The 12,757-nt window shown below is 50.2% G+C and overlaps 1 protein-coding gene across 4 annotated transcripts; it reads left to right on the top strand.

The window, feature by feature from the left end:
• The first annotated feature begins 839 nt into the window (after positions 1-839).
• GLUL (glutamate-ammonia ligase) lies at positions 840-10,236 on the top strand. 4 transcript variants are annotated; one of them, XM_006729145.3, is made up of 8 exons: positions 854-994; positions 2,073-2,192; positions 3,654-3,832; positions 5,206-5,367; positions 6,874-7,020; positions 7,409-7,536; positions 7,716-7,915; positions 8,506-10,236. In XM_006729145.3, the coding sequence occupies exons 2-8, from the start codon at positions 2,086-2,088 to the stop codon at positions 8,822-8,824; spliced, it is 1,242 nt and encodes a 413-aa protein (XP_006729208.1). In that variant the 5' UTR covers positions 854-994; positions 2,073-2,085; the 3' UTR covers positions 8,825-10,236. The 4 variants fall into 4 exon arrangements, with proteins under 4 accessions (XP_006729209.1, XP_006729208.1, XP_030879415.1 ...); XM_006729146.3 differs by lacking the exon at positions 2,073-2,192 and having other exon boundaries at positions 840-994; XM_031023555.2 differs by lacking the exon at positions 2,073-2,192 and having other exon boundaries at positions 875-994; positions 3,659-3,832.
• The last annotated feature ends 2,521 nt before the right edge of the window (positions 10,237-12,757 follow it).

The following is a 12,757-nucleotide window of genomic DNA, read 5'->3' as shown; positions in this document are numbered from 1 at the left end:
GTGGTGGGCGGCTCTAAAGGTCCTCTCTCCAAAGGCTTTATTTGCAGATGAGGAAGCCTGGGCCCAAAGAGTCGCTGAGAGACGTGTCTCGGGAGTGACAGAGGCGAAATATGACAGGTCTCCTGACCGTTCCTATGCCCGCCAGGATCCTCTCTATGGCAGGACCTAAGCACAGCATGTTGATTACTGATGTGAGAACACAGACTGCCGTTCCCTTCCCCAGTCCCACCGTGAGGGCGGGCGGGCGCGCGACAGGCCCACCTCGGGCAGCCCCCTGGGTGCCCCGCCACCGCCCCGGCCCCGCTTCCCGCACCGCGTCTCGAATTAGACGCGAGCGCCGAGGAGGGCTGGAGGTTCTCTAACAACAAAAGGCAAAATTACGTTCCCGGGGATCAGAATGTCCTTAGGGAGCCTTGGGGTCTGCAGTACCACCTCGAAAAAGAGAGGCCTCTCCTGCAAAACTATCCAACCTGAAGATGGCAGGGGTGGAGGCCGGGCGGTCTGTTGGGCGCCCCGCTCCGGCCCGGGGGTGGGGGCTAAGGGGAAGACCCCAGGCCCGCGGTCTGCCCGCAGAGGCGAGCGGCAGCCGGGGTAGGCGGGGTCCTTCCTGGCAGGAACTCGCCTGTCGGCGCGCCGCCGGCCAGCCCTTCCTCTGCTCCCCTCCCCCCGCACGCCCCCTCCCCCCCAAGGCCCTTTCCCTTTCTTTCTTTCCCGGCCCTCGCGCCCCCACCCCGACGGCGCCCGCTCGGCCGCTCGGCCAATCGCAGCGGGGCCCGGGCGCGCATCAGCCGATCCGCCCCGGCTCCCGGCCGCTGGGAGCCAATCAGGGCGCCGGGGGCGGCTCGGGCCGCCGATAAAGAGTGCGGGGCGCCGAGCAGCCCCGCAGAGCCGAGAATGGGAGAAGAGTGGAGCTTCTGAGCAGCACACCGGCCTCCTCTCTTCGCCGCACCTCGCTCTCGAGGCCTGCCCGCCCTGCCGCCTGCTCGCCGCCCAGGTAAGCGCGCCGCCGGCCCGGGGGCTCGAAGTGGTGCGCGCCGCCCCTGCAGCCCCCCACCTCCCCGAACCTCCCGAGCCCGGCCTGCGGGCCCCGCGGCTCGGGGCAGCCCCTTGCACCTCCCGCCCCTACGGTGCGCCTCTGCCCCCAAGCCCTCCGCGTGCTTTCGCCGTCCCCGGCTCCCGGAGGCTCTGGGCTGGCGATTGTGGGGTACGCTGATCGCCAGGCTTGGAGGAGGGCGGGGAGTTGTTTTGATCTTTCTCTCGCTGCTCGCGGCCCTAAGCGCCGCCCCTGGAGGTCGCTCAGCGAGGCGAACGGTGGAGCCACTGCTCGGGCCCAGCGCTCCCAGCTCGGCGGTGTTGTGTGCGCTGCGGACAGAGTGGCTGGGTGGCCCCACGGGAGCCTCGCTCTTCTGCTCCGCGGTGGCGGGCCTTGGGGGATCGTCGTGGTCTTGAGGATCTCTAGACGCCTACACTGAGGCGAGTGGCCGTGAGCGTCGCTAGTACGGGCCGCTGTTGCGCGGGGTCCCGGGGGCCTTGCACTGTGACTGAACAATGGGGAGCCCGGGCTGCGGCTTGGCCGGCGGGCGCAGCGGGCGGAGAGGCCGGGCCGGGCCGAGGCAGCGGCGGTGCGCTGTCTCCCCCCCCTCCCCGACTCCCGCCCCGACTCCCCGACTCCCTCCCAGCCTCTGCCCTCGGAGCGGTATGGCTCCTTCGGCCAGGCCTTGAGATCCGGACGGGGGCCCGAGGGGCGGGGCGCCGACTTTAGAGACATTTCAGTGGGAAAGGGCTACCCTCAAAGTGGATTATCCCAACTGCCCGGGGGGCGGGAAGCGGGGAACCTCCCCCAGCCGCAAATACGCCAAGACCACAAACAACGAAGATGAAGACGACGTGGAGTCGCGGTCCTCGGAGTCCCCCTCCAACTGCTTCGGCTTCGTCGCCTACTCCATGAACTCCGGAGAGAAATCGCGAGTCAAGATTAAGACCGTGACCCACCAGCCCTCGTATTCCTCCTCGTCCCGATGCGATCCCGAACGCTCCCTGACCCCCTCTCCGTCTCCGTCTCCCTCGCCCAGAAAGCTCCGGTGCATGGACCAGCGAGAGCCGGAGAACCAGGAGAGGCGCGAACGCAACTCCAAAAGGAGAAGGGCCAGGGAGGGCTACCCCAACGATCCGATTGACCTTCTGTGGCTGGGGTGAGTGAAGAGACAGGGAGGAAGACCCCGGAGCCGGCGACAGCTGCAGAAACAGCTAGAAAGTGCAGAATCCCATTTTTGCCCTACATAAACTCAGGGCACTGGGTTACCAGTCGATAACAGTAGACTAGAATGTTGGCATCTAACTCATCTCACCGAAAAGAGCAGGAAGCCTGGAACTGAGACTTAAAGGAATAAAGTGTGGCTTGATGTTGTTGGTGTTAACAGGTTGGGGAGGAAGACTGGGTTGTAGACTTTAGTGGGAGCTGAAGGGGTCAGGTGTTGTTCCTTCTGGCCTTTAAAGGCGGGGTTGGGGGAGGGTTGGGGGCGATGCCTAACCGAGACCTCTGCCCGGGTGGTATGCAAAGGGATATGGAAAAGGACCGGTTCTGCAATGCAGTGCGGAGACCTGACGGAGGAGGTTCTGCTCTTCCCCAAGGGAAGGGGTGAGGCTCTTGGAGGGAGAAGCAGTTCTGTTTTCGGCTGGGCAAACATGGACGGTTGCCCATAGAAACTTAGCCACTGTACTTCAGAAAGTTGCCCAAGTCGTTGGGGAACAAAGTGTTCCGTTTCCATCCACTCTGGGCGACTGAGCTGGGGGTGGGGTGGGGTACGACATTTCCTCTTGTGTTGGGTTTCTCTTCTTTCAGAGGTTTTGTGGCAGTGGCTTGCAGTTTTTAGCGTGCCTCAGCTTTTGAAAACCCAGATCTTTTTGTTAACAGAAGTGGGAATTTCCTCATTAAAGTTCTCTGGAATCTGAGAATGTCCGTTGCAAATGTAAATCTGCCTTCCTAAGTGAGAAAACCAATGGAAATGTTGGCAGTGTGCATCTTAGAATCCAACGCAGATCAGCTCTTTTGATACCTCGGGGATTTGTAATGACTGCCCTGCTCTTAGGAAGCCCATCAGCCTTTTGAATCTTCTAGCTGGCCCCCTTGTTTCTTCTTCCTACTGTCTCAGTATGTGGGGTGCTTTTGGGAGAGGTGGAGAAATCTCCAAAAAGGGTTTTTCACAGAGGTGCTGGCTAGGATGCAAGGAAAAGACGAGACTGACCCAGACACCATAAGCAGCCAAGCTTTTCTGTGGCTGGATTTTACTCCTATTGGGAGAGAGCTACCTTCTGTAAATGCTCTCTTTCTGAACTTCAGTGTTTTGCCCATAAAACACTATATAAAAAATAAAACACTTCCCTTACCCTGGCTACACTGAGCAAATAGAGCTTAGTCCTCACAAGGGTGGATTCTAGCTCGAGGAAGCCTAGAGGGAGATTTTTGTCTCATGTAAAAACTTAAATCCCTCTGAAAGCAGCATGAATTAACTATACCCTGGAGAGTGAGGCTTCCAAAGGGAGGGGACGACCTTCCCATTGTGACTTTTTGCTTTAATTGTCCTCACTGAGTCATTCCTACAGAGGATCAGTTTGGAGTCGGTGATCATTGTTTGGTCGGTTCCTCTCTGCAGAACAGCGTCCACCATGGCCACCTCCGCGAGCTCCCACCTGAACAAAGGCATCAAGCAGTTGTACATGTCCCTGCCTCAGGGTGAGAAAGTGCAAGCCATGTATATTTGGATTGATGGGACCGGAGAAGGGTTACGTTGCAAGACCCGGACCTTGGACAGTGAGCCCAAGTGTGTAGAAGGTGAGAGACCAAGCAGAGTGGGAGCCATGTGGGGGTGGGAGCAGCCTGAAACCAAGCCATTTTAGATTTAGATTTGGCCACTTTATTATTCTGTTTGTCAAGCTTTCCTAAGGCAGGGTTTCTCAGACTTCAGTCGACGTTAAGCTCCTCCACTGCCTCAAAGCATAGCAACAATAGACCCCTTTATTTCAATAGAATCTTCCATGCAAGCCAGTATATTGGATAAAAAAGATTGAAAGTCTAGTTGGGGCAGGAGGGGGAGCCGGAGACATTGCTGACTTGGACATCCCTGCTTAGTTGGCTCCAAGGCATCCCCACGATCCCAGTTTGAAAACCAGTGCTCTATCCTGACTATGCTCTCTGCTTCACAAACTCTTTGGATACTGTTTCATGTTCCTATCAGTGAGGTTCTAGATGCAAAGCAGACTCTGTAAAGTGGTTTCTAAATAGGACTGGCCGTTCATTTGTTTCTAGTTGATTCTACTTTTGGAAATTCTTAAGCCACCTGATTGCTTATCACACTAGGAGCTCTTATATAAGTCGTGACCTTCAGTTTTCAGTCTAGAGCAAGCCATAGCCCTCCTCCTTCTGGAAGGGAACCAGAGAAAAAATATCACCTCTTAACCTATTTTTCGGATGGCTTACTCTTCTGATAGTATTCCCACTGGGGTGAATGCATGACCATAAAATAAAGTATATAGTGTATACTTGCTGTGTGGCAGATATTAGACAGGCATTGGGTGGGGGGGGGGTACAAGGTAAGAGTCTGGTCTCTCTGCCTTCAGAGAACTCATAGTCAACTTGAGAGATGAAGAAACCCACCTTTAAAACATAGTGGGGAAAGTGGATAAGTGATAATGGGAGCACCCTTGACTAAGTTATCCTGCTAGTTGTCCATTTCCTCATCTATAGAATAAGGACATAACTTGAGCTAGAACAGTCCCTAGACGCAGTGGGGAGATGAGTTAAAGAAGCAACACAGGTGGCCTAGTAGGGGAATCAGAATCTGTTTCTCCTATTCTCATTTTTTAAATGATGATTGACTTCCTGGTTATGTCAGAATATTTCAGTTTGTCTTCTTGGTGTCTAGTAGATGGACTTAGGGAAGATAAATCAGTCACTCTCAGGCTGTTTTTGTGGCTGTCATTTTTCTTAAGAAATTGATGCAGTGGTCTTACTTGCCTCTCACATAGGACATTAAAGCTATGTGCAGTTGTCAAGAGTTTGCATATGAATAGCAGGAGTCATGCATCTCTGACTTTCTGGAAAGAAAGTGTAGATCTTTAGACATGGAAAGGTTAAGTAAGGGGCTGTACTCTTGCTTGAAAAGTTCTGCATTTTTAACTTAATTTTCCCTTTTCTTTTTCCTCCAGAGTTGCCTGAGTGGAATTTTGATGGCTCTAGTACCTTTCAGTCTGAAGGCTCCAACAGTGACATGTATCTTGTCCCTGCTGCCATGTTTCGGGACCCTTTCCGCAAGGACCCCAACAAGCTGGTGTTCTGTGAAGTCTTCAAGTACAACCGGAAGCCTGCAGGTGTGTATAGGATAGGTATGGCTCCTCAATCCATGAATGTTGTAAAGGGGAAAGACAGGAGATTCCAAAATTGGTCCTGGGAATACTGGACTAGACTATCTCATGTCTCAGAACTGTTTTCAGGAGTCTGGCCGATTGGACATGGCATCTCCACTCCACATTTCCTCAGAAAGGTAGTGTGGTCCATCTACCCATAGTCTCCTATTGGTTGTATAAAACAACAGTGAATTACTTTAAATCTTTCTACCAGTAGAGTTCCCCATGACACAGCCCTCCCGCCTGCCTCTAGATTTAAAAAACATGGATTCTGAAGTCGGAATGATGGGTTTGAATTCTGGATCTGTCACTTAACTGGCTATGAACCTTGGCAAGTTATTTATCCCCTGTCCTTAGTTTCCCTGATTTTAAAAGAGGGGAGGGGGAATAAAATCCATCTCCTGTCTGGGCTCACCGATAACCTACATGTGCCTCAAGGTTCACTGTAACTACATTTTTGGTTTTTGCCTGGTGTGGCCGTTGATCCTGACTCTCGCCGTTCGTGTTTTTATCTCAATGGAAGTGCCCCCCACCCTCCCCGCTATTTAGGCTCTTGCTACACTCTGCCAGTGCGAACTTGCGACAAGTCACTTCATGCCTGGACCTTAAGTGCCTTTGTTTAGAGAGGCAGTACCATGTTGTGGTAAAGGGCATGAGCTCTGAAGCCAAGGTAGCCGTGGACTTCCCGGTTCTGTTACATGCCCTGTAAGCTGGGTAGGCTGCCTGGTGTCTCTTGAGCTGAGCTGCATTTTCTCCTTTGTAAAACTAGAGGCTTTAAAATACTTCCCTCACGGTCGCTAGGAAGACTCTGTTGTGGGTTTTCCTTAACGCAGAGGTCTTAAAATGTTTTTTTGGGACATAGTTAAGCAGCTGATAGTAAGTATTTATTTTAAAGTTCTTTTCCAGCTTAGAAATTGTTTCCAGTTGAGCTCATCTCATTTTAATATTTTACTTTTGTGCTAGCCGACTTAGCCCTTCATCTTCTCACCTGGAATGGGAGGCCCGCAATAGACAAATGATTCTCTCAATGAAAATTGTAGGTTTGGCTCTAAGTGCTTGCGAAACTAGGGATAAGTCTGACAACTAAAAGCGGCTGTCTTGTGCGTAGAGAGTTTAAGTGCATGCAGGGTCGGGCCTGGTTAGTACTTGGATGGGAGAGTTTAAGTGCCTGACATTGGTACTTGGGAGGTGGCCAGCATGCTGATAAGGTGCAAACTTGCTCTGTTCTGGATCCACGGTCATGGGATCTGTTTGTCACCCAGGAGTCTCCCTATAGATGTATGATTACCGCTTCTCCCATTTTCCCCACTTAGGCTGATGGGACACAGAAAAGGTTTATTACTCTGTGTCAGTTCACCTTATAGTCCACACTTCAGCTTTGTGGAATCTAAAGACCTTTTCCCCAGCAGCACTGGGATTCAGTGGATTTGCCCATATGTGTCTAATGGTGCACTGACTCTTTTTTTCTAGAGACCAATTTGAGGCATACCTGTAAACGGATAATGGACATGGTGAGCAATCAGCATCCTTGGTTCGGAATGGAGCAGGAATATACTCTCATGGGCACAGATGGGCACCCTTTTGGTTGGCCTTCCAATGGCTTCCCTGGGCCCCAAGGTAAGTCCCCCGGTGAGATGTGAACCTCCTGTTCCCTAGTTGCTTCATTGCCAAGGAAAGACTCCCTCCCCAGAGCTGACAGTGACTCCTTATGGATCAGAGAAGCTATGGCAATACACTGAAGCTGGCCGAAATAATATGGTAAAGATCCCTCCCGTTACCCAGATCCGGACATGGATATTTAGACATTAACATGGAGGGAAACCCTTTGGCTCCACTGAGGTTATGGCCCAGAGGAGCCCCCTGCACGCCACACCCCTACCTCCCGGTAAAGACAGGCATAGTGATTCCAGAGAGCAAGTGTTGAGAGCTTTCTGATTTCTAACTTTTGTGCAAAGGGATTTCTTGGTTTCCTGTCTCTTGACCTCTCATCTTAATGCCTCTGCAGGTCCATACTACTGTGGCGTGGGAGCTGACAAAGCCTATGGCAGGGACATCGTGGAGGCTCACTACCGGGCCTGCTTGTACGCCGGCATCAAGATTGCTGGGACAAATGCTGAGGTCATGCCTGCCCAGGTGAATGACTTGTTCCTCTATAGGATGTATGGGCCAGTGGGGACTTTTGCTGGCACCCCTCGTTTACCCAGAACTTAGGTGGGTTGGAACAGAGGTGAGAAAAGAGCAGGGTTTGGAGCTTGTGAAGTGGGGTGAGAAGTTGGTATTATTTTAAAGGCCAGGCGTGTTGTTTTCTCTAGTGGGAATTCCAGATAGGACCCTGTGAAGGAATCGACATGGGAGATCATCTCTGGGTGGCCCGTTTCATCTTGCATCGCGTGTGTGAAGACTTTGGAGTGATAGCAACCTTTGACCCTAAGCCCATTCCTGGGAACTGGAATGGTGCAGGCTGCCACACTAATTTCAGCACCAAGGCCATGCGAGAGGAGAATGGTCTGAAGTGAGTGCCTTCTCCTGATGGGGCCATCTTCCTTTCTTTGCCAGCATACTTGCCAAGGGTTGGATGTGTTGGGGCTAATAATAATAAGTAAGCCGGACTTCTCCGTTTGTGCCTTAGCTTTTAGCACTTGGCTTTGAAAATTGTCTTCTGATTCTCCTGTTTGTTCCTGTTTGAAGAGTATCAAAACATACTCTAGGAATAGAATCCAAGGATTGCGATTGGAAAGGGGGACCTAATTTAAATGTGTTTGAAAATCTTCAGTATGAAATAACTTAGTAACAATAAAAGCATGTGAATGAACTTAACCCTTCTGGGTGGGGCAGGGTCCTTGATTAGGGTCTTTTCATTCAACAAATACCATCTACTGAGCGTCCAGCACCATTGTGAGGCATTGGGTGGGACACACAGGGAAGAAGGCAGAGTTGCTGCCCTCATGGATTATTTGATCAGTGGGGACAATGTTTTGGTGAACTGTGAACCGTCTTTGAGAGATGAGTCCCTCCATTCTTAGCTCCATACCTGTGCCCCTGCCATTGAAGGGCAGATTTCCTAGTGCCAGGTTGGACCCCCATCTTTTCTCTTACCTCTAGGTACATTGAGGAGTCCATCGAGAAACTGAGCAAGCGGCACCACTACCACATCCGAGCCTACGATCCCAAGGGGGGTCTGGACAACGCCCGGCGCCTAACTGGATTCCATGAAACATCCAACATCAACGACTTTTCCGCCGGCGTGGCCAACCGTGGTGCTAGCATTCGCATTCCCCGGACTGTCGGCCAGGAGAAGAAGGGTTACTTTGAAGACCGTCGCCCCTCTGCCAACTGTGACCCCTTTTCAGTGACAGAAGCCCTCATCCGCACGTGTCTTCTCAACGAAACTGGCGACGAACCCTTCCAGTACAAAAACTAAGCGGACTAGACTTGCAGCCGTCAAACCCCTCCTGATTCTCCATCTTGCCTCCATGTTTGCCCCTCTCTTGACTGTCCTAATAGCTGTAACTCAAAGGGCGGAATATCAAGGTCTTTTTTTATTTCTCATGCCCAGTTAATATCTCTTTGCTTTCTCTGGCCAGGATAGAGGGGTCAGGTTCTTAATCTTTTCACAACCGCCCCCCTTTTTTTTTCCCTGTCACTGAAGCTGTCTAGTACGTTAGTGGGGAGGGGGTGGGGAGACATAACCACTGTTTCCATTTAATCAGGTGTGTTTGTCCAATAGGCGTAGCTATCCGGACAGAGCATAGTGTTTGTGAAGGGAGGGGGAGGGCTCTTTCTTCGAGGTAGCTGAGTGTTGGGGACGGGGGGTTACTTACTCTGGGGTTAGGTTAGGATTTCCCCCTCTTGGTAGGAAGTTCCACTTCATGTAAGGTTATAACCAACTTTCTATTAAAAGTGAGACTTAGGAGAGAACCAGGCAGGAAAATGCACCCCTGTCCTCCTGGTACAGTGCTCCCCTTAGCTGGGGCTAAATGGCCCTCCCCTGAAGACAAGCTCAGCATAAGGATGGATTGACCTTCCTTAGAAGAAAAAGTTCTTATTGCTTGGTCCTCCATTTATAACACAGCAGAGTAGTATTTTTATATTTAAATGTAAAAACAAAAAAAATTATATGGGTGTGCAGATATGTGTGGTTTTTTTTTCCCTAAAGGAGGAGGAACATTCTGGTCACTGGGAGCCAAACTCGAAGTGAATAGTCTGGTTGGAAATAAGGATCTCCTATTGAGTGGGGGTGAGGGAGGCAGTGCTTACAAAGCTGGCTATCTGGGGCTCTTCGCTATTACCTCACTGCCACTGTAGGGTCCTCTGTGCTCTGCCCACTCTTCCAGGGTTGGGGGGAGATGGACACCGGTCGGGTAACAGGTGGAAGCACATTGTGGAAGGAGCAGTCGCCTGAGCCCTGTGGCTTTGGTTTAAAAGACACACATGTCCACACAGGTTTAGAAATAAGAGTTGGCTGGTCAACTTGAGCGTGTTACTGACAAGGGGGGTTATTGGGATTATTTTCTGGTGGGACTAGCATGTCACTAAAGCAGGCCTTTTGATATATTAAAATTTTTTAAAAAGCAAAACCAGAAGTTTAGATTTTAATCCTGTTCGTAGGGTTTCTGAGTCTTTGTTTTTACAGAATCGCTTGTTTGCTTCAACTGTCTCCTTCCCATGTGCGCTCTATGAGGAGGTGGGGACAGCCCTGGAGTCAGAACACCTGTCATTTTGTATCCTGGTGTCTATTCTCTTGAGTGTGAGATTCTCCTTTCCTTTGTTAAGATTCCTGAGGAGTTACTTTTTCTTTTATAATAAAAAGCAAACCCCACCTTCGTCCCTACATTTCCCCTCCTGTGTCTGGCTGTTTTCGTGTTCATGTTGGCTGCAGCAGGCCGGCCGTGGCTTTCTCTTGCCATGACGACTTCTAACTGCCATGTACAGTATGTTCAGCCTTAGGTAGCTCCCATTGTAAACAGACTGTTTTAACTGCCCAGAGCAGCTCTTATAAATCAACCTAACATAAGATCTCTTGATTCCTTGTGTCTTAAATCCCTATGTGCCCTTTTGTTTTCTGTCCTATCCAAAAAGGGGAATTTTTTTTTTTTTTTTAAGAGACACAGGAAGCTCAAGTTTACTTGTTCTAGGAATTTTTAAAAATCTATCCTGATTTTTGCCAACCAACTCTTCCCTGTTCTTTGGGTGTTTGGAATCTCAGGATGAAGGCATATCCCGGCCCTAAAGTTTAGTAGGAGGGTACAAACCCCAACCCTCCCCTCCTTGTGCTCCAGACCTTGGCTTTGCTCTACAATGCTGTAACATTGTCTTAAGCACCCCTCTGGCTTAATTTTATAGCAGCCTGAAATCGTTAATGTTTCAAAGGCTTCTCAGTATTCCTACTGGTCTTTTTTTTTTTTTTTTTTTAATATGATGGGGAAGATTTTTTTTAAAAAAGATTTTATTTATTCATTGGAGACAGATACAGAGAGAGAGCACACGTAGGGGGAGAGGCAGGGGGAGAAGCAGACTTCCCACAGAGCAGGGAGCCCGGCGTGGGGCTCAATTCCAGGACCCTGGGATCATGACCTGAGCCCAAGGCAGACGCTTAACGACTGAGCTGCCCAGGCGCTCCTCCCTACTGGCCTTGATTTCATCCTTACCCACCTGCCAGTGATTCTTCTAAATAGCACATGTTGACCCTGCAGCTACCCTGGTTGAAACCTTCCGAGGCTGGCTATGCTCAGGGCCAGCTAGCCCAGGTAGGCCTTGGACATGCCTTTCCTGGCACTAGCCCAACGAGCTGCTCAGGATTCCCCCAAAAGCTCCAGGTGACACCTCTGTGCCCTTGTTCTTGGTCATTTTACCTGGAAGTTAGTTCTTCCACCTCGCCTGGTTTATTCCTACCTTAGTTCATGTCCATGCCAGGTCAGGTAAGAGCGCCCTTCTCCATAGTACTGTGCATGTACCTCTAGCCAAAAGCACTAGTCATCCAACACTTTAACCTAATGTGCCAGGAATTAGGATTATTACACAATTACTATTGTGTGCAATAGTAATTACTGTCTTCAAAAGGTACTGTCCTCTATCAGTTTGGAAGTAGGTGGGTCCTGTCACAGCAAACTTAGAGATCACCATTTTCTTTGGGCAAGTGTGTATTTTGCTCTAATTGTAAGCAATCCTAGATATTCATGTTTTGTTTGTTTGCCTAGGAACGTTGGCTCCCCACATTTTCAAAGTAGGATGATCTTATTGGTTTGCTGGGTATGATCCCAGTTTGTATTGGTTATTTCAGCATGATTATTAAGAGTGCCCTCTGTCACTCAGCATTCTCTTGGTTTTGCTGATAAATGTGGGGTGTTCTTTCTACTGAAGCTCTTCCCTCTTCCCAGCTGAAACTGGCTTCCCTTCACTGGAGTACCCCTTGCAGTCCCTGGGGCTGGGGGAGGCGGGGGAGGAGGAGGAGATTTCATCTGTAGCACAAGCACTAGATCAAGGCAATGGCCTGAGCAGAGTTCCCCAGCAAAGATTACACGAAAAGGAATTCTAAATTAATGTGATCGGACTTAGCTGGAAACGAGTTTATTTCCTTCTCTACCCTCGCACCCAGAATTAGCTTTGACCTACAGGTCGCAGGGCAATCCCCTTGTATTTCTAAGGTTGTTTTTTTTTTTTTAATAGCTCATTTAACAGACACTGGGTTACCTGGTAAGTTATCAGTGATAGATTAAGAAGAATGGTGGCCAAGCCTGCCGCGTTAAAGAGACAGGCCAGCGTTCACAAAAGGAGTTCTCCGTTTTAAAAACATGAGTTTCCTTAATATCCTCCTGCCAGTTACTGGGTAGGAACTAAATGATGGCACAGGCTAATAGAGGAATGTCAGGGAGCAAATGGAGGATCCACGGCAGTCCTTGGATGGTCACATTGGGGCCATTTAACAAGCCGGATCTGTGCTCCTGGGTGGGATCACACAGGAGCATGGAAGTTCCTGAATATACCCGCGGCACCGAGACTTCACCTATCTCACCAAAGGCTTCTCTTAGCTAATTCTAGCTATTGCTCGGCCCTTACACCAATAAAGTCAAGTCTAGAAAGTAACTTGCTATCCTAAAGACAGCCCATCCCTCAACAGGACTTTTTGATTATAAACTTCAGGAAGGCAGGGGTCCCGGCTTTCTCAGCACTATATCCCAGTCCTGTCATGGTGCCTGAAGGACTTGCTTAATTAATTATTTTTAAGTATCCGTTTTGTGAGTTCTAAGCCTTTGGCTCTATTGGTGACATCGAACCCATGAGGTCTCGGTGGTCTGGCTGTGTTCTAACCCAGGTCATGGCACTGAAGTTAAGCTCTGTTTTAGTGACCTTAACA

This window comes from Leptonychotes weddellii, chromosome 6, assembly GCF_054177405.1.
Source record: "Leptonychotes weddellii isolate Sample4059 chromosome 6, ASM5417740v2, whole genome shotgun sequence".
NCBI classification, from domain to species: Eukaryota; Metazoa; Chordata; class Mammalia; order Carnivora; family Phocidae; genus Leptonychotes; species Leptonychotes weddellii.
This window is presented reverse-complemented; position numbering and strand designations above follow the sequence as displayed.

What these genes read in the sequence shown, in the direction of transcription:
- GLUL (XM_006729145.3), top strand. Translation starts at nt 2,086, where the DNA reads ATGGACCAGCGAGAGCCGGAGAACCAGGAGAGGCGCGAACGCAACTCC. An exon ending in GTACAACCGGAAGCCTGCAG is followed by an intron (nt 5,368 to 6,873) that starts GTGTGTATAGGA and finishes CTTTTTTTCTAG; the next exon opens with AGACCAATTTGAGGCATACC. An exon ending in CTGAGGTCATGCCTGCCCAG is followed by an intron (nt 7,537 to 7,715) that starts GTGAATGACTTG and finishes TGTTTTCTCTAG; the next exon opens with TGGGAATTCCAGATAGGACC.